The 19,862-nt window shown below is 39.7% G+C and overlaps 1 protein-coding gene across 1 annotated transcript in view; it reads left to right on the forward strand.

Annotated features, from left to right (window-relative positions):
• The window catches only part of LOC123755079 (uncharacterized), a 106,841-nt gene that overhangs the window by 73,749 nt on the left and 13,230 nt on the right, over window positions 1–19,862 (forward strand). Inside the window, exons 2-5 of the mRNA XM_069332874.1 lie at window positions 14,309–15,374; window positions 17,287–17,437; window positions 18,720–18,947; window positions 19,480–19,574. Coding sequence (XP_069188975.1) covers window positions 14,931–15,374; window positions 17,287–17,437; window positions 18,720–18,947; window positions 19,480–19,574 — 918 coding nt within the window. The 5' untranslated portion in view covers window positions 14,309–14,930. The remainder of the gene's footprint in view (window positions 1–14,308; window positions 15,375–17,286; window positions 17,438–18,719; window positions 18,948–19,479; window positions 19,575–19,862) is intronic.

Raw genomic sequence — 19,862 nt, forward strand, 5'->3', positions numbered from 1 at the left:
TTGACAGAGAAAGTCATTCACCTATTAGGCTTCTGGTAACATGATCTGACTGTTAATTGTTTCTCCTCTAACATTTACAAAGACCACAAAGGCTTCCAACACCCGAGTCCTCACTGGAGTGAAAAGAAATGTTATTGTCAGCCCACCAAGGAGTGTTTTGAAGAGCCCGTCCAAGCATGGTAATAAATGAATATTTACCCCCATTTAACGGCATGTATGCTCTCTGTTGACATTGAATGTGACGTGACAGTTGGCAGTGAACATGCCAGAAATAGTTCACTGTGTAGAGCAATAGTCAGCACAGTCGACTGAGTTGTAGTGATTCTAACTACATGGGGGTGTCTATAGGGCACTGCACCCCGCGCCTCCCCGAGGGTGAAAGAAAAATAGGCCACTGCACCCCTGCGCCTCCCCGCGGGCCAGGGTAGGTTCTAGCCTGCCCCGGCCCGCGGCCCCCGGTAGGCTAGAACTCCATCGATCGACTGTTTCAGGGCAAGTCGAAGCGTTTGAGCCACATTTATGTATACCTGATGCATCTGCGCACCAAACAGTAAGTACATGGGGGTCTAGGTAAGCTGTTGTGTGTTGTATTCTGGAAAAAGCCTAGTCTTTGAGGCAGTGGGACCTCGAGAAGGCTTCCTGTCCCGACAATGCGAAAGACTTTTAGGTAGCAATTTAAGCAACGTCGAGCCTGGCCTCGGGCCGGGCTTGGGGAGTAGAACAACTCCCAGAACCCCATCAACCAGGTAACCATGATATTCCAATCGAAAGTTAGGCCAGCAAACTACAAGGCAATCTTTCGGTCCCTTACCTGGACAGCCATTGTTCCCTCACCTGTCTATACAGGTGGTCTCGCCGAAGGCCAGGTGAGACAAACATGGCAGTTATCGAGAACAATGAACCGTGCGTCAAAACAAATACATAAAAATATACGTTTTGTGTTTTTTCTTTACAATGTTTTCCCCTCTGACACAGTCGCCCGTCACTAGGTGTCCTAACCCGTCACCGGGTGTCACAACCCGTCACCAGGTGGTACAACCCATCACGTGGTACAGCCAAATCACCAAGCGATGCAACCAAGAGTCAGTAAGAGGTGCTTTGCCACCAAGGGAAGATCAGCCCTTGACGTGTTACACAACGTTACACAGCCTAATAACGTGAAGTCTGATAGAGGAGAGAAAGGCAAAAAATGATAGAGAGGATAGAAAGAAAAGAATATAAAGAGAAACGGAGAGAAAAACAGAGAGACAGAAGAAGGATAGAAAAAGAGAGAGAGAGAAAGATGGAAGTCGTTTCGTATATACATCACAGGATCATGTAAAGATATTAAAGAGATCCCCAAAATGCAATTTACAGAATAACACCATTCATTTCTTCCTCCATAAGCTTATTAAACCAATTGTCTCTACCTAATGTAACTTGTAATTAATTGTATTAAACCCAATTCACATTAAGGTATTACCAGAAGCGAAAGCACTTTCCTTCAAATGGTTTCGCCATATATGATTTTGTAATAATATATTATCAAACTCCTTATATTTCAGTATTTAGTTTTCATTTATTTTCACAAAGGACCTGCTGGAAGTTAAGGAAATTTTATTTTAAATTAGTACATAAGGAAGGCTTACATAAAGGAAGCCTTCCTCAAATATATAAGGAAGGCTTACATAAAGGAAGCCTTCCTCAAATATATAAGGAAGGCTTACATAAAGGAAGCAATAATTGAGTGATAAAGTTGTTTGGTAAAGTTAAAATATGAATACGCTATTGTGTTCAGCTTGAGGTCTGTCCGGAGGGTTATTAAGGCCAATGAACTTCTGGAGGATTATGATGTCCTAGCAACCTCTGGAGGGTCATTAATTCCTGTCAACCACTGCATACTTATTAAGGCCTATCAACCTCTAGAGGCTTATTAAGTTTTACTAATATCTGGAGGGTTATTAAAGCCTATCAATCTATGTAGGGTTATTAAAGCCTATCAATCTCTAGAGGGTTATTAAAGCCTATCAATCTCTAGAGGGTTATTAAGGTCTATTAATCTCTGGAGGGTTATTAAAACTCAACTCTACGATAAAAATGGAGTTGAGACGTTATTTCACAGACATAAGGCTTGTTTTTATAATATTCGTTAATAAAAACAAAGTCTTACGTCAGGCTTTCAATAATAAATTATATCTTTTACAAAATATATGCCTCCTAATTTTTATGAAAAAGATTCTTCTTGATTTTATTTTGCCGAAAAAATTTCCTCCCAGTTTTTTGCGAAGTATATGCCTACAAATTTTTGGTTCTCTGTCATTGCAAATTATTTAGAATTTTCCCATCCTTTTGTTGTCCTTGCTCCAGCGTCCCACCTTGCGCGTTGGCGATATGAATATTCGACAAAAAATTATGCTAAGTAATGGGAATTTTATTACACGAAAGTTATAAGCAAAACTGCCAGAGATGAGATTATTGTTAAGGCGTGAAGCCTACCTAGCTAAGCCAACCCGCTCCTCGGCGGAAGATAGATTAGATAATAGATTAGATAATGTTCTTGTTGCTCGAAGCTTATATGAATTATGAGCACAAGTGAAGGCAACACACACACACACACACACACACACACACACACACACACACACACACACACACACACACAGTTGAGAGGCGGGCCGAAAGAGCAAAGCTCAACCCCCGCAAACAGTACTAGGTGAATACAACTAGGTAAATCACACACACACACACACACACCTGACGACTGAGTGGACACCGCTCGGAATTCGTAATTCCAGTGTCCGGGGATCGATCCCCGGTGGAGGTGGAAACAAATACGCAGAATTTCTTTTACCCCTGATGCACCTGTTCACCTAGCAGTAAATAGGTACCCTGGGAGTTAGACAGGTGCTACGGGCTGCTTCCTGGGAGAGTGTGTGTGTGTGAAAAAAATCAGTTGATTGACAATTGAAGGGCGGCATCAAAGAGCCAGAACTCAACCCCTGCAAGCCCAACTAGATGAGTACAACTAGGTGAGTACAAACACACAGCAGCAGGAGCAGTTGGATAATTCAATTAGGAGAGAGTGGTTCCTCTCCCTAATTGATGAGGAGAATCATTCCTGGGTAGCATAATAGATGTGGGATCGCAGGATTGTTTCAAGCGGAGGTTAGACATACGTGAATAAGTGTGAGTGGATACAATCACCAGTCCCCAGATAGTACAGTCCCCAGTCTCCAGAGGATACAGCTACCAGGTATTACGTCCACCAGGTGTAAAACCACCAGTTGCAAGGGTAGGAAACATCGCTGACATGAACACAGAAACATTTTGGCATTTGTCGTTGAAGTCAATAAGATGATGATTCCTGCTTTACAGGACTTAGAGGTTAGTATTGGTGGTATCACAAAGCTCAAGTTCCAATTGGCCTTCTCGTGGAAGCCAGGCAAGTTTTGCCTTTTATGGGATAAGTTTGAGTAAAGTTGTTACAAGTTTCAAAGTTTAATTACAACGTATAATTCCATCTGCAAAGGTTCGGTTCAAGCGCATAATACGTTTTTGATGAATCTGCATATACATACATACACCCACGCCATAACACACATGTATAAACATACATATGTATGAGCGCATCCACACGAGGAGGGAAACATAACGACACAGGAGGAGACATAACGAGATGACACACGTTGATAACTTAATTGAAAATGCTGTAACTATGTCACTTTCCTCTCCCCAACCCACCACTTAATCAACCCCCAACCCCCCACACCCTCTTCCCTTCACATTCTAACCCCGTCCCTTTTTACCCCTTTCTCCCTACTTCCCCCCCTCACTTTATGGTGTCTTAATTCGGTTATCCTTTCCAGCACTCCTCTCGTATCCGGACTCTCCCTTCAGCTGCCTGTCGCTCCATAAATTTCACTTACTATTTTACCCAACCGGACCTCTTCGTCTCTTTGAATGATTTCTGCGCCTTTCATCATCGTTGCCAGGCCAGGCATTGCGGGATTATGTAGGAGGGAGGAGTGTGTGCCTGTTTCTTGCACTCAAATCTCGTAGTCTTGCACTCAAAATCGTCTCTCTGCAGGAGAATGGGTGCGTTTCTTGCACTCAATCCGTCTCTCTTTGCTATCATCACTAATTCACTAAAGAGATCTTTTTCTTTTAGCTGTATTTCAGTCTTTCCAAGATTGGAGGCCAGACACATGGGATTAGGCTCACCCGACTTTGAGAGGGAAATGGTCTGGGGTTCGGGACGAACATAGGTTGATCGGTTTCGGCTCCAGTGTCATACTTTAAAACAATATAGCCCTCTAACCCCCCCTCCCCTTCCCCTTCCCCCCATACGGCATCCATGAAGTCTGAAACAGAATCGTGGATGTGTTTTCCGTACAGTGGTGGTCACCGCCTCCCGCCGTTTACCCGCAGATTTTTGTGATTTACTCGAGAAAGATGAAGTGATTTAATTCAGGATACAATGATGAAGATGGTAATCAGTAAAGATGGTTATGGTGAAGAAAGAATATACAGTGGAGGTACTATGCAGTGAAGATTAAAGATGAGGGGGAGAGGAGGGGGGAATGGAGATGAGGGGAAGAGACTGAGAGGGGAAGAGGGAAGAGAGAGGGAAGAGAGAGGGGAAGGGAAAGACGAGAAGGGATAGAAAGCTGGGAACAGGAAGGAGGAGGAGAAGTTCAGGCACTTCTGAGAAGGAATTTTTGAGCAGATTTTGCTGATTGAAGAACTTTTCCAGTGCTTGTTGACCACGCTGCGTGCGTTTGTGAAGTTCCGTCAGTTCTTGCTGCACATATTCTATTGGTCTGTGGCCTGTGACCGATCAAAGACGTTGATTTCATGTTTCATTAATCAGCAGCAGATGAGGTTCACTCCAGGATATCATCATTCTGCAGGGAAGTTCTAGTTTCTCGTGTCTCCAGTAGTGGTATACAAGGAGTGTGATTGCTACGAGGTGGATAAGAGTGAGTAATAAGGGAGAATCAGTATGAGGGAGAAACAGTGAGTATGAGGAAGGGTTATCTTCCGTTTGGGATTTCTTGTTCAATCTTTTTCTTAATATTTGGTATGTATGTGATGCGGTAGGACTCTAAATACAGATATTTAAAATCAGGAATCCGCATTAGCCGATGTTTGCTACTTTGAATTCTTTACTTTTCTTCCCTGATGGTGTGATGATTTTTGCTTCTGCCTTCCAGTAAAGTTGAAGTCAATGGATTGTGTGATAACTTTCAATTCCTCCCTCAGGAGCTTGGAGTCAGCACAGTGATCAGAATATCTCTGATCCTGGCTTCTCCCAGTTCTGTTCTCTCTGATCCGGTGCTATATAATGTACTTATCTCCATGCAAAAATCACAGTATGGAGCTTTTTTCGGGCCCCTGATTTTTTTGTTCTAGCATCAATGCTTTGCTTTGATATTGCAGTTTTGATTTCGAATCGTGTTATTGCATTTCTTATTTCATTTGCTTCCCTCCACAATGGCTATGTATGGTAATTCTTACTCCTTTCAACGCATTGTCATTCGTGTTTGGTTCTTTGTTTTGCTTAATATTATACCATTATCGTGTTTTTATTTGGCTTCTCCTTTGCTATATACGTTTTTCCACACATTTAAACAAATCCCTTAACTCCTATGTTCCCTTTTATCATTTTACTAGTGTCTTCCTCTCTATTCATTCAACGTTTACCTTTATTATTATTGGGGTTAATACTTTTTCCATTGTTCTTTTGTTTTTTGTTCTTTATTAACTCTAAAGAGTCCACACGCTGACTAACCTTGCACATGCCGCTGATGTTATCCGGCTTACGTGTTCCTCAGGAGGTAAATGTGCTTAACCTTATTTATCTCTACTGATACAACAAGTAGTGATTCAGTTGCTATTATCTCTCTCATGCTGGTGTGAGGCGGGTCATATCTCTCCCTAGGGTGAAGGACGGTGGCTCTGGCGGAGGCTGCTGTAATTAGACAGAGTTGCCTCAGAATTAATCTCTCTTCATCTCCCGCACTTCCCCATTCATCAACAGGTGAGATGGTGACGAGCATCCCCCCCCCTTCTCTGACCTCTGACTTTGGTGTAATTGGTCCATGCATTTACATATATTTTATAAATTCCTCTAAATTTCTCCCTAACTTTCTCTAAAATCTAAATGATGGATTATGTTAATTGGTTACCATTAATGTATAATGACTTACTGTAAATATATAGCTCTTGAAATAGCACTTTCTCTGTAACTAGCTGACACTGTAACTATAAGGTGTGACGGATAGATGAAACTGTTTATGTAATAATCTAAGAGGAGGTCTGGTAAGGACCTTTTGTGCCCTCTGTAATGCTTTTTGCGCTACCGCTCACAGGATGAGTATGGGGTGCACAATAAACTAGCCGCCTCCGGCAGCAACAACCAAAATCGTTACTTGATAATAAAAATATATTCAAAATTCAGGTATTTTCATTACGTTTGTCAGTAGGGTTTGTTTAGCTGGTAATTAATGTTATGAAATCTTAAACTATGTCAACGAATTTTTAACGTGTCCCAAAACTCTATACAGTTAAAATCTTAAGTGAATCTGTATATTTATATATACATTATAAGGAGATTGACTGAGGTATCTATATAAATATATATATGCCGGTAAAGAAAGTTGCAAAATTAATTCTCAGTTCACTTTGCAATCTCATTGTCTTAACACTTTATGATGCGTCTCGTTGAAGGTTTCACCAAATTCGGAGACAAGGAGCAAACACAATTAAGTGCTTCTGCAATATATATATATATATATATATATATATATATATATATATATATATATATATATATATATATATATATATATATATATTTTATTAAATATGACCGAAAAAGTAAGATTAATAATTCTAACACGAATTTTCTCAATCTTTCGTACATTATGCTTCACTGTTGGAGGTAAATCAAAAATCACTTCTCCAAAATTCATTTTTATTTCTAGTCTGACGCGACACGGGCGCGTTTCGTAAAACTTATTACATTTTCAAAGACTTCACAAATACACAACTGATTAGAACTTGCGTTTCCCTGATTTTATATCTACATTTGAGTGAGGTGGGAAGGGTGATGTGGCATTACATTTGAGTGAGGTGGGAAGGATGATGTGGCATTAGAGGATATTAATAGGGTATTAAAAGTATCAACACAAGACAGAACACGAAACAATGGATATTGAATAGAAGTGTTTGTAGAAAGCCTATTGGTCCATATTTCTTGATGCTTCTATATTGGAGCGGAGTCTTGAGGTGGGTAGAATATAGTTGTGCAATAATTGGCTGTTGATTGCTGGTGTTGACTTCTTGATGTGTATACATCACATTTACACATCAAGAAGTCAACACCAGCAATCAACAGCCAATTATTGCACAACTATATTCTACCCACCTCAAGACTCCGCTCCAATATAGAAGCATCAAGAAATATGGACCAATAGGCTTTCTACAAACACTTCTATTCAATATCCATTGTTTCGTGTTCTGTCTTGTGTTGATACTTTTAATACCCTATTAATATCCTCTAATGCCACATCATCCTTCCCACCTCACTCAAATGTAATGCCACATCACCCTTCCCACCTCACTCAAATGTAGATATAAAATCAGGGAAACGCAAGTTCTAATCAGTTGTGTATTTGTGAAGTCTTTGAAAATGTAATAAGTTTTACGAAACGCGCCCGTGTCGCGTCAGACTAGAAATAAAAATGAATTTTGGAGAAGTGATTTTTGATTTACCTCCAACAGTGAAGCATAATGTACGAAAGATTGAGAAAATTCGTGTTAGAATTATTAATCTTACTTTTTCGGTCATATTTAATAAAATATGTCTACAGGAAAGACTGCTACCAAAATATACTAATATATATATATATATATATATATATATATATATATATATATATATATATATATATATATGTTGTTGAATATGACCGAAAAGGTAAGACTAATAATTCTAACACTAATCTTCTCAATATTTCTTATGTTTTTCTACACTGTGAAGAAAAACATAAGAAATATTGAGAAGATTCGTGTTAGAATTATTAATCTTACCTCTTCGGTCATATTCAACAACATATGTTTACAAGAAAGACTGCTAACAATATATATATATATATATATGTGTTACCTCACCGGCTGCTTGCAACATATGCACACTGAGCTGCATATTCTGTCTTGATCGAGAGAGCGGTGGGATGCAAGCTGGCAGGCAATAGTTGAATGTTTAATGTGTAGTGCTTCGCCTCTGTCTAATCTATCGTCGTTGCATTTGACGATTATTTTCGTGTTGCTTGTCAGGATATCTTTAACGATAGTCTGAATATAGAAATTAAATGTTCTTTGCTACAACTTTTTTTTGTCTGTTCATTGTCCGACGCCCAGAAATCGAGGTCTTGCCTATATATAAAGATCGTTGAATCGTCTTGTCTATATATAAAGATCGTTGATCGTCTTGTCTATATAGTTAGATCGTCACAGTTCCTAAATGGCCACTTAAAGGCACAGATAACAGTTATCTCTTTGACATAATAACTCTAGATGTAGTCTTAAGCACCCTGGTGGTGGCTTTTATACCACACGAGATAGACAGGTTTCGTACATAACACCAAAGCCAAACAACCGAAGCTCGTCAAAGTGTTATGCACTAATCTCTCATTGTATTCACATGTGTATAGTGCACCAGTCTTTCATTGTACTTGATGAATATAATGCGAAAACCCTTTTATTGAATTGATATACGTAATCGACTAGCCACTCATTATAAACAGATATGTAAAATGCAATATCCTTTCATATTATTCACATGTATAATACATTAGCTTTTTATTATATTCACATGTGTATAATTCACCACCCTTTCATTTCAATCATATGTGTATAATACACTACCCTTCAATGCATTCATATGTGAATAATACACTACCCTTCATTGTATTCATGTGTATCATCCGCAAAATGTGACTGCATTCATATATCAATATCAGGAAAAAGTAACATGTCTTAAGACAATATTCTATGAGAGGTACAATTATTAAATGTTTTGAAAATTATTTACAACTAGTCATTACGGACCGAAACACGTACAGAACGAGGCGCAAAAGAAAACGGGAAAATAAAGAAATGGGGTTAAATTTCATAGAAAGTCAATTTAAAACCATTTAATTAAAAACGAAAAATAAAAAGGCACTTTTGTCAGATTGGATTTCCATTTGCTGTTGTGGAATTTGTCTCCGGGATGTAGATCACCCAAAGTTGCATTCAAGAAAACTTTTGTAATGCAACGGACAGTTATTTGCTTCCTGGAAGTCTTTTTCGATATTGTTGATCGGTTGATGGAGTTACTGTCTCCCGCTCTAGGGGGTCGGAGGTTCAAGCCTTCCAGAACCCCAAGGGGAATAAAATGTTATTTACCACGTTGGAAGGTAACCAGTATTTACTTGGATCAAAAACTTTCCCAGTTTGGATCTGTTTTTTCGAGTTCTGTGATGTGTTTTAATGAGATCTATCCCGGGTGTGTTAATGTAAACAAGGGAATACAGATGGGAAGGAATAATGTTCCTGAATTTTGTAAACTAAGTCAATTATCAATATACAACAATTTATGAATCAATTGATGAATTTATTTATTTCCCTTGATTTGAAAATTCTTACTGTTCAACCAATAACTTTTCTGGACGAGGCTATGTTTGCTTTATTTTGCAATGTCAAGCAATCTGACACTATTTACGCATGTAACATATTTCTTCTGTTTCATGTAAATATTTGGCAGCATCTCATCCATCTCGTATTTCTAAAATACGATACAACTCTGTATGATACAAATAAAATACAACTCTGTATGATACAAATAAAATACAACTGTGTAATCACGCATCTACCAGCAAATCAATCGCTAATAATATGTGTTTGCCGAAGATATTTGTGAAGTGAATAAAAAATCCTTTATTATCGTAAATACGGCACAAAAAACAATTATTTGCGAGATACAATGATAAAAAAATTAACAAAGTTAATGACATGGTTGTACATTAACCTTACTGTGTATGTACTAATTCTTTATCTTTTTTTACAAATAAAAAAAAATCCCTCCATCTTTATTTGTAGGTTTTGAATACACTTGTGAGTAACTATGATATACTTTGAATAAACAGTAACTCGAGGGTTAAAAGCACGGTGTGTTAGAGGCGGGAACCCGCATGTGGTAAGTGGAAAGCAAACAATGGTGAGTGTGTCTGTGTTTACCTCAGACATCAGGCCCCCGAATTGGTACGGGGCCTGACGGCTGAGTGAACAGCGCTCGGGATTCGTAGTCCTAAAGTTCCGGGTTTGATCCCCGGCGAAGGCGGAAACAAATGGGCAGAGTTTTTTTCACGCCTGATGCGTCTGTTCACTTAACAGTAAATAGGTACCTGGGTGTTAGACAGCTGCTACGGGCTGATTCCTGGGGGAAGGGGGAGTGTAACAAAAAGGAGACCGGGCCGCGAGGACGCTAAGCCCCGAAATCATCTCTAGATAACCACAGATACTCCTGAAGGTAAACATTGGTCTGCTGATGTTTGTAGTTCATGGGCTCTGTGATAACATCTTAAATAACATGTAAGATTATATAAGAATTTTAGATTTCAAGATTTTTAGAATTTATTATTTCCACGCAAAATACTTGTTATATCGGTAACTGGTGCGCTTTATCTATCGACTGTTCGATAGCATATTTGATATATATTGAATACAAATAACGTAATGCTTTACCCTTAAAAAAAACGGGCCTTGCTCGGTTGTAAAAAAAAGTTTTCCGTAATCATTTGCATAAGAAAAAAACGACGAAGGGATATTTTCATATTCAGGACAAAAAAATATATACATTTTACTTACTGATGTAACTTTAGATTCAACCATAAAAACATGACTATTTTCCACATACTAGCCGGCAAGACCGCAACACTAGTTTAAAATAGCCGAGACGGCTATTTTAAACAATTATTTGTTTTGCCTTTTCTGTACTGTATTTGTCTGACTGAATAGCCGAACCATTTGGATCCGGAGACTCTGAACAGAGAAAATAAATTGGAGACTGAATCCAAAAAATATTTGATAAAGTCGGAGTGAAAACGGTAAAAGGGGAGGAAAAAGAACAATCAGTGGGGCGAGGGGGAGATAGAACACACAGGGGAACATGTTGATAAAAAAGGAAGAACAAGAAACGAGGTAGACACCCCCCAGGACCCACACCTGAGGGCAGGCAGGGGCCACCGTGGGACACCCCCAGGACCCACACCAGAGGGCAGGCAGGGGCCACCGTGGGACACCCCAGGACCCACACCAGAGGGCAGGCAGGGGCCACCGTGGGACACCCCCACGACCCACACCAGAGGGCAGGCAGGAACCACTGTAAAACATACACGCTCTCACCAGAGAATAAGTTCACTACTCTGTGATTTTAGCGTTTTACCTTCACCTGAAAAGTCTATACTGGTATTGTAAACGTTCCCTGAACTGTTAGTGTATTTCACAGTTAAAGCTGAGAGTACAATGCCCTTAGTTAGCATGGCACGGTGGGCTCAGCTGGGATGCTGCCAACTGATCACCTTTTCCTTCGAAAGACTTAATTTTGAATCTGTATTCATTAACAATACTACTACTACTACTAATAATAATAATGGCAGAAGCCAGCACCTTTCCACATAACATTTCATAAGACAAGGAAAAAGATTTAAATCACACCAGTAAAATCCTTAAATTAATTTGATCTTGGAGACAACATTGGTACCTATTGGTGACCCAAAAGACAACCCGCCCAGGGGCTGTATACTACACGGAGGTCTACACCTAGTATACCGTACTAGTTTACCTGTACTGTAGACGCAATGGGATGTATAACACTATACATCTCAAGCCTATATTACAGTACTCACAAATTTATTTAGTATTCCTGTCCACAGTATAATATAAAGCTGTTTTGACAAAATTCAATATCGGGCGAGGGGGGCAAATTTGACCTGATTTACTCTCTAGTGGCCTCGACGGGGTCAGGAACCCGGCGGCTTGCCACAATTACCTCTATTTTCGTCCTGCTGATTTTTGTCCAGATGGATTTTGAACTGCAGCAAATGTCTTCGTATTTACGGTTTCGGCGGGTAGGCGGTTCCTTGGGTTAATAACCCCTATAGGTGAACAAAGCATCCCCAGTTTTTGTTCTACAGTTAGGCTTGTTAAGCTTGAAGCTGTTGCTCTTTGTGTTACAATTGGGTCTTTAAAAGGAGTAGTCTGGATCAGTCTTCTGGGGGATCGACTCAGGCAGTTTATATATAATATACACAGACGGGAGCGTACTACGAGGCTCCGTTATGGCGTGTGGAACAACTTCACTAACAACCATTACCCACTCCCCCAACTGGCTGTAAATTGTTGGCCCTGGCATCAACCGCCCGTCCTTCATACACCTCGAGGATGCTAGAGACCAAATTAAACAATTTTCTCTCGTCTTTTCCCTTGCAAACAACACCGAAAATTCCCCAAGTGGAATAATTCGTCGAATGAAGGCACTTTGCAGGCGCGATATTATCTCATAGATTCCTAGACGGCTGAGATTGTGAGGTTTGTTCGCATGTATGAGGTTTGGGCGCATGTATGAGGCATGGGCGCATGTATGAGGCATGGGCGCATGTATGAGGCATAGACGCATGTATGAGGGGAAATAGCTGAGTGCTCCAGTCTTACATTCATATCCCTTGATGTGTTTTTTTCCAATCGAATGTTAATTTGAAAACTTAAATAACATACTAACACACAAACCAGATGAAAGAAGCAGTTACAACGTCATATTAACGGTGTACGTTCTCTATTAAATAATGATGTATAGTGATGATATTCACAACATAATGTTGTGGAGATGATCGTTAATGACCAAATTGCATGCAAGGTCATGGTAGTTTGCATCACAACCATCATCACAACCCTGGTGATTCAACCCTGGGTTCCGAAGGTAGGCTAGGTATAACCCCTGATATAAATAGGAGAAAAAGTCAGATGAGACTAATGACATAAAAAAATGGGGCCCCCTCTTTCATTCGCCATATTGTGTACGCTGACATATACGTATACATATGGGTATAAATATGCGTATACATACGGTGCTATGTTATATATGGCACCGGCACGCAGAGCTATTGAACCGTCAGCAGTACATACAGCTTCATACAACCACAACAGCATCCATCGCTTCATACAACCAGAACAGCATCCACCGCTTCATACAACTACAACAGCATCCACCGCTTCATACAACTACAGCAGCATCCACCGCTTCATACAACTACAGCAGCATCCACCGCTTCAAACAACTACAACAGCATCCACCGCTTCATACAACTACAGCAGCATCCACCGCTTCATACAACTACAACAGCATCCACCGCTTCACACAACTACAACAGCACTTACCGTTTCATACAACAACCACAACAGCACTTATCGCTTAACTCAGCCAAGTGTAAAGTGCTTTCTACCAGTTCCCCCTCAAAAAAATCACTCATTAAAACTAAAAAAAAACTTTTAAAATGGGTTTTGGAATAAATTTTGGGTAGTTATGTTGAATGATGAATTGCGCCTCTCGTGGTATGAAGAATTATGTGATGAATTCTCATTCTTTTCATTCCTCGAAGGGGGCTATGAACCTTGTTTATGAATTAGTTTAAAAAAGGTCGTTGAACATTTCAAGGCTCTATACATATAAGAGGATTTTATCAACTTTTATTTAAATTCGACACAGAAATAATTAATGAATGTTTGTGTCTAGAATGATCACTAAAATATTCTTTCTCTCTCTTTTTTTTTAAGAATTGGAAAACATTGTAAAATTAATTATCATTTGAAATGCTGTATGTTTTTACTTCTGAATAGATGTCACTGATATCCTGGTGATCCTTTGCGTTGGTTCCGGGGATCAACGCCCCTGTGGCCCGGTCTCTGACCAGGCCTCCTGATTGGTGGTCTGGTCAACCAGGCTGTTAGCTGCTACTTGCAGTCTGATGTATGAATCACAGTCTGGTTGATCAGGTATTTTCTCCAGGTGTTTAAGTTCTGTTTAAAATACCAAGAGAGTTCGGCTAGGTGTGTCCCTTATACACACAGAGGGCATACACACCCCCAGTTGAGAAGCGGGGCCAAAGAGCCAGAGCTCAACCCCCGCAAGCACAACTAGGCGAGTACAGAGTGTTGAGAAGTCAGACGCTCTTGATGTTAATGTTTAATATATGTACTAAACTGTGACTCTTTTTTTTTTTTACAGGTAGCCGGGCGTGGTGTGGCGCTGCTCAGCTGCTGAGCACTGGGAGTGAACGCTGCTGCTGAGCGCTGGGAGTGAACGCTGCTGCTGAGCGCTGGGAGTGAACGCTGCTGCTGAGCGCTGGGAGTGAACGATAAGAACGCCTGACCACTGACAATGATGCTCTTCTCACCTCACCCTGAACTGCCTCTTGCCCTCAGACAACCTCCCCTAACCTAACCTTCCCTTTGGACGGCCTCATCCCTACTTCCTGCCCCTGACCTACCCCTGACCTCCCCCTAATCACCTAACCCTGACCTACCCCCTGACCACCTAACATGGCTACCGAAAGTGTTGAATAACGCCACATGTCGTAAGGCAAAGTTAGCCCATTGGGTCAATGTAAACACAAGTTTTTATCCGGAAAAACAAACCATATTGTGTGCTTGTAAACAAACATCTTCCCAAGGGAAAACAAACGCCTCAAATGAGTGTCTAAAAAAAACCGAACGAAAACATTTGTAAACATTCTTTTACACCAAAAATGTTAGCATATATAATCATACTAAGTTTCCCCTCAGGCAAATCATAGTTGTTAATATTCGAGTTGCTTATTAGAAAATTTTAAATGAAAAACTAAATTGCCATGTATTCCATATTCAAAATGCTTGCTCTTAATGTGAGTACAACGACGGCCCCTGAAGTCACTGCTCCTCCTGGTGGGTACTTCGAAGCGGTCACTGAAGCCACTGCTCCTAATAGTGGTTACTACGAAGCCGTCACTGAAGTCACTACTCCTCCTGGTGGGTACTTCGAAGCGGTCACTGAAGCCACTGCTCCTAATAGTGGTTACTACGAAGCCGTCACTGAAGTCACTACTCCTCCTGGTGGGTATTACGAAGCGGTCACTGAAGTCACTACTCCTCCTGGTGGGTATTACGAAGCGGTCACTGAAGTTACTGTTCTTCCTGGTGGGTACTACGAAGCCATCACTGAAGTCATCAGGGACACCCTTAACAGCAGCAGCAACAGCAGCAGCAGCAACGCACAGTTGGAGACACAGCGGGAGTTCTACGCTGCCATACTTCCGGTGAGTCCAACGGTGCTTCTTGTACTGAAGTATTTATTTACCTTAATTAAGGTGCTTCTCGTGCTGAGACATAGTGGCTCCTGTACTGAAGGCCCTGAGACACTCAGCACAAGACTCTGAGACACTCAGCATAAGACCTTGAGATATATATATATATATATATATATATATATATATATATATATATATATATATATATATATATATATATATATATATAAAATTTTGTGAGGGTACCACCTCTGGTGCCAATGTGGGGACCCATAGCCTCGGAGAAGAAAATAAAAAGTATTCAGAGGAGACCTTGTGGTTTCTCACTGAACACTAATATTATCTTCTCCTACCACCCCCATTCTTTTGTATGTACACATATATATTTACTTTATTTGAACTTTGTTACAAAAAAGGAGTTACATACGGGTTACAAAGATGGTTGTCATAGGTTGTCGAGTTCCTCCAGCTCCTCAGATGGCGGGCAGGAACCCTGGATGCAGTGCGCATTTCCCCTCTGTATCGCCACATCTGTTTCCCCTCTGTATCGTATATATATATATATATATATATATATATATATATATATATATATATATATATATATATATATATATATATATATATATATATATATATATATATATGAGTCTAGGTACGAACAATATTCACAAATGGCCAGAAGCCATCGCTGTGAAACAACTCAACACTAGAACAGCTTTCACACTGTTCGCCTCCAGCTAAACACTGCTACGTATATATGAACAGAAATCCCCTTTGTACACACAATTGTTTCCCCCCGTTCCCTCACCACCTCTTTCCCTCCCCTCAACACCTCTTTATTCCCCTCACCATTACACCTATATATTGAGCCAATCTCACCTAAATAATGACTTTACCATTATCTCACCTCACCATCACCTCACCAGAACCTCACTTAAAAAGAATACCGTTAACATTAACAATAAACCTGAGCAACTCTCATATAACGTATACCCTCCTATAACACAGGCTAGCTCTAAGGACCCATAATATGCTCTCTGTTTTGCTATTTGTGAAACAGTTATATAGCAAAATGCTCAAATAATTACTTAAAAATAACTAGGGAGTGAACTTTAATGTTTCTGCCATTAAAGGCTGCTGTTAGCTACTATACAATTTGTGTTACAAAGCTTAAAATTACAACGTAGATTGATGGAAACACACGCTGGCGAGAAGCTGAAGGCGATTTGATGAGAAATAAACTGGTAAAGGTAAATCTAAACATTTCTCAAAGGCTTTTCCCAAAGCTCTGGACTCAGAGCGGTGACTCCCCCTTAAAGGGCTGAGTAGAAACAGCTTTTTGTGCGTGCAAACAATGGATTTTTTATTTTTTGGATTACCGAGGATTTCTGGCTTGAAATTTATGTCTATTTATTTTCTGTTTACCAACTGTAAATTAACAATAAATTATTTGATTCAACAGAACAAATCCAGCAAACACGTCAGTCTTTATTTCCACCGGAGACTTCTGAGAAGGAACCAAAGAAATCAACTCGAATATTATTACACAGAGAAATCACATTAACAAAATATATGAATGCACTAATCAACATTAATATTATTTCTATTTTACTATTATTATTATTGCTATTGTCAATATTATTATCATGATTAATAAGACAATATTGAGGTACTGTGGTGGGATTAAACACAAGTCTCTGAACTCCCCAGAGTCCAGGAACGCGAGTTCCACACTACACTATTGTCTCAATATTTTCACACTGATACACCACGTTATTGCGATTAATAATCGTTAATAACGTGATCATTGTTATCATGACTAATATTAGCATTCAGTATAGGGGCAGCAGCATCATTGGCTGATCTTAAATACAATCTCAGAGTTGTAATTTAACTGTTTGTGTGGGTGATCCTTCAGACTCTGATTGTCTTCACCCTGGCGACGACTCTAGTCAGTAGTGTGGTGGTGTGTGCTACACCGTGGGTCAAGAGGCCAATTTCTCCAACCGTGAGGCTCTCTCTCTCCTTGGCAGCCGCCAATACGCTCTTCGCCATCACTTGGACTCTCTGTGAGTACTCTTGCCTGCCCCCCCACGTGTCCCTACACCACTCTCCATTACTGGAGACATATATGCTCTTCTTATATTACAAACGTAAATCTAAACTCTTATAATTACTTTTTCCTCAGTCACACCTTTTCTGTTTTCTCCCTTCCCCCTTCCCCATGACATTCACTCCTTCCTCATTCCCTAATTCCCCATCATCTTGCCACAACTGATACTTCTACCCTACCTTCCTTTCCCCCATTACCTACACCAATACTCCTACCTTCCTTGCAACCCTCTCTATTACTGTCTTTTTCCCTACACACACACACACCATATTTCTACTATTCCCTCTACTCCAATGTACCCTCTGCTCCTGTGCCTAAATCCACCCCACCCCCTAATCCCCGCCTTTCAGAACACCTCCCCCGTAATCCCTTTAATTAAATCATCTGTCACCTAAGTACGTCACACCTGCCTTACCTTCTCTTCCCCTCGCTCTTGAACCACAAGGTACAGGTTGATCTATTCAACCAGGTGGAATAGATCTAGGTAAGTGTGTATGCAACACAAAAAGTGCTGTCAATATCCGGCTGCAACTATGCCACGATAGCGGAAACTATGACATGGCAACAGCTGTTGGTTATCAATACAGACGAAGCTAAACATTCCTAAAAAAAACTGAAAAAATAAAAAATATATATAATACAATTCTATCACTTGATTATACAACATAACTTAAGATCTACAGACCATTTTGGAACATAACTAAACAAGGTGAACGAGACAAAAATAAAACTAGAATAAAACATTGAATTTAAAATAAAAATCACTAGTTTTTTTCATACCGAGGTAATAGAATTTGGGTTACAGAAAGGATTCTGTTTTTTTTTTTTAAAGATACGAGTTCCGAATTATTTATTGTACAGAAATTGTCAACAATCGGTAAAACTTTGGTTGTTTCATGTAAGCTAAAGGTCAATTAAATGCTTCATTTTAAATGTTTCGTAATTGTTAATTGTCAAAAAATATCTATACCACAGTTTTCCCTCATATTCGCTCGATTATACAGAACTACAATAATTACCACAATAATATTGTCTTTGTTAGCATTTTTTTTAAAAGGGAAAAAAATGCTGAGAGTAGAATTTCATTGTTAATCACGTTTTGCATGCAAAAGATCCAATAAAAAATAAAATAAAATGAAAATCCAATAAATCCAATAAAACCCTTTTATTGCAGTCAACACTTTATGCTCTTCACTATCAGATTTGTTTCGTTAATTCAACCTTTGCTTTTTTTTCAGGTTTGGTGGGGAATATGTACCTACCGATGGTGAAGAAGGTAGAGGTGCCAGAGTGCCTCAAACTCTCCCTAGAGGTAATGCGCCTTTGTAGCATTCTCATTCAAATCCTTCATCTCCTGGTAGTGGCTCTCAACCACTACATTGGGATCATCCGACCGCTCCATTACGCGGCCACCTTTACCCCTACCACACTCAAGGCCATCCTCGCTATCCTCTGGCTCACTCCTCGTAAGTGAATGACTCAGGTTCCATTCTACGCTAAAAATGCGTAGCAGAATTGGTGACACATGTCCAATCATGTCCCGATAATATCCGTTTTGTAAATATTTCAATATTTCATATAGTTAACTTTGTAAATTAAAAGCGAATTATTTGGTATGTGAGTCCCTTGTTCTACCACAGTCCATTTCCCAGGGGAATGTAATCCTCTGTAGAGGAAATATAATAAATGATAACATGCAACTCGAACGGGAGTTTTGCATTTTTATCCAAGAAAACTAAACTAGGAAGAGATGGTAAACAGCGTTTTGTTAAAAACCATGAGCGTATTATATATATATATATATATATATATATATATATATATATATATATATATATATATATATATATATATATATATATATATATTATTATTATCTGAAATAACAGATAATAATTTACAACAAAAATAAGACTGCATTACGTTAGTGGTGGAAAAAGAACATAGTAATAATTATGTGAGTAGGCTTCGTCTCAAGGTGTGTGTTGTCTGTTTCAGTGGTGGGAATGTTTGTGGTGTTCTCTAGTGTGTCACAAGAAGGCTTCCAGTCCACAGGCTGCTCCAGAGTCACATTTTATACACAGGGTCTTACGGTCAGTGTTATGTACAAGTTTCTATGTTGTTTTATTTCTTATGCTTACTCAGCTATAATTGCCAACTGTCAGAGGACATTCAGATAAAACAGCACGCGGTCACACACACACACACACACACACACACACACACACACACACACACACACAAAACCCCTGTAAACACAACTAGGTGAATACACACACACACACACACCTACCTTGAGGTTACCTTGAGGTGCTTCCGGGGCTTAGCGTCCCCGCGGCCCGGTCGTCGACCAGGCCTCCTGGTTGCCGGACTGATCAACC

The sequence above is a fragment of the Procambarus clarkii genome, chromosome 28, assembly GCF_040958095.1.
Source record: "Procambarus clarkii isolate CNS0578487 chromosome 28, FALCON_Pclarkii_2.0, whole genome shotgun sequence".
NCBI lineage: Eukaryota > Metazoa > Arthropoda > Malacostraca > Decapoda > Cambaridae > Procambarus > Procambarus clarkii.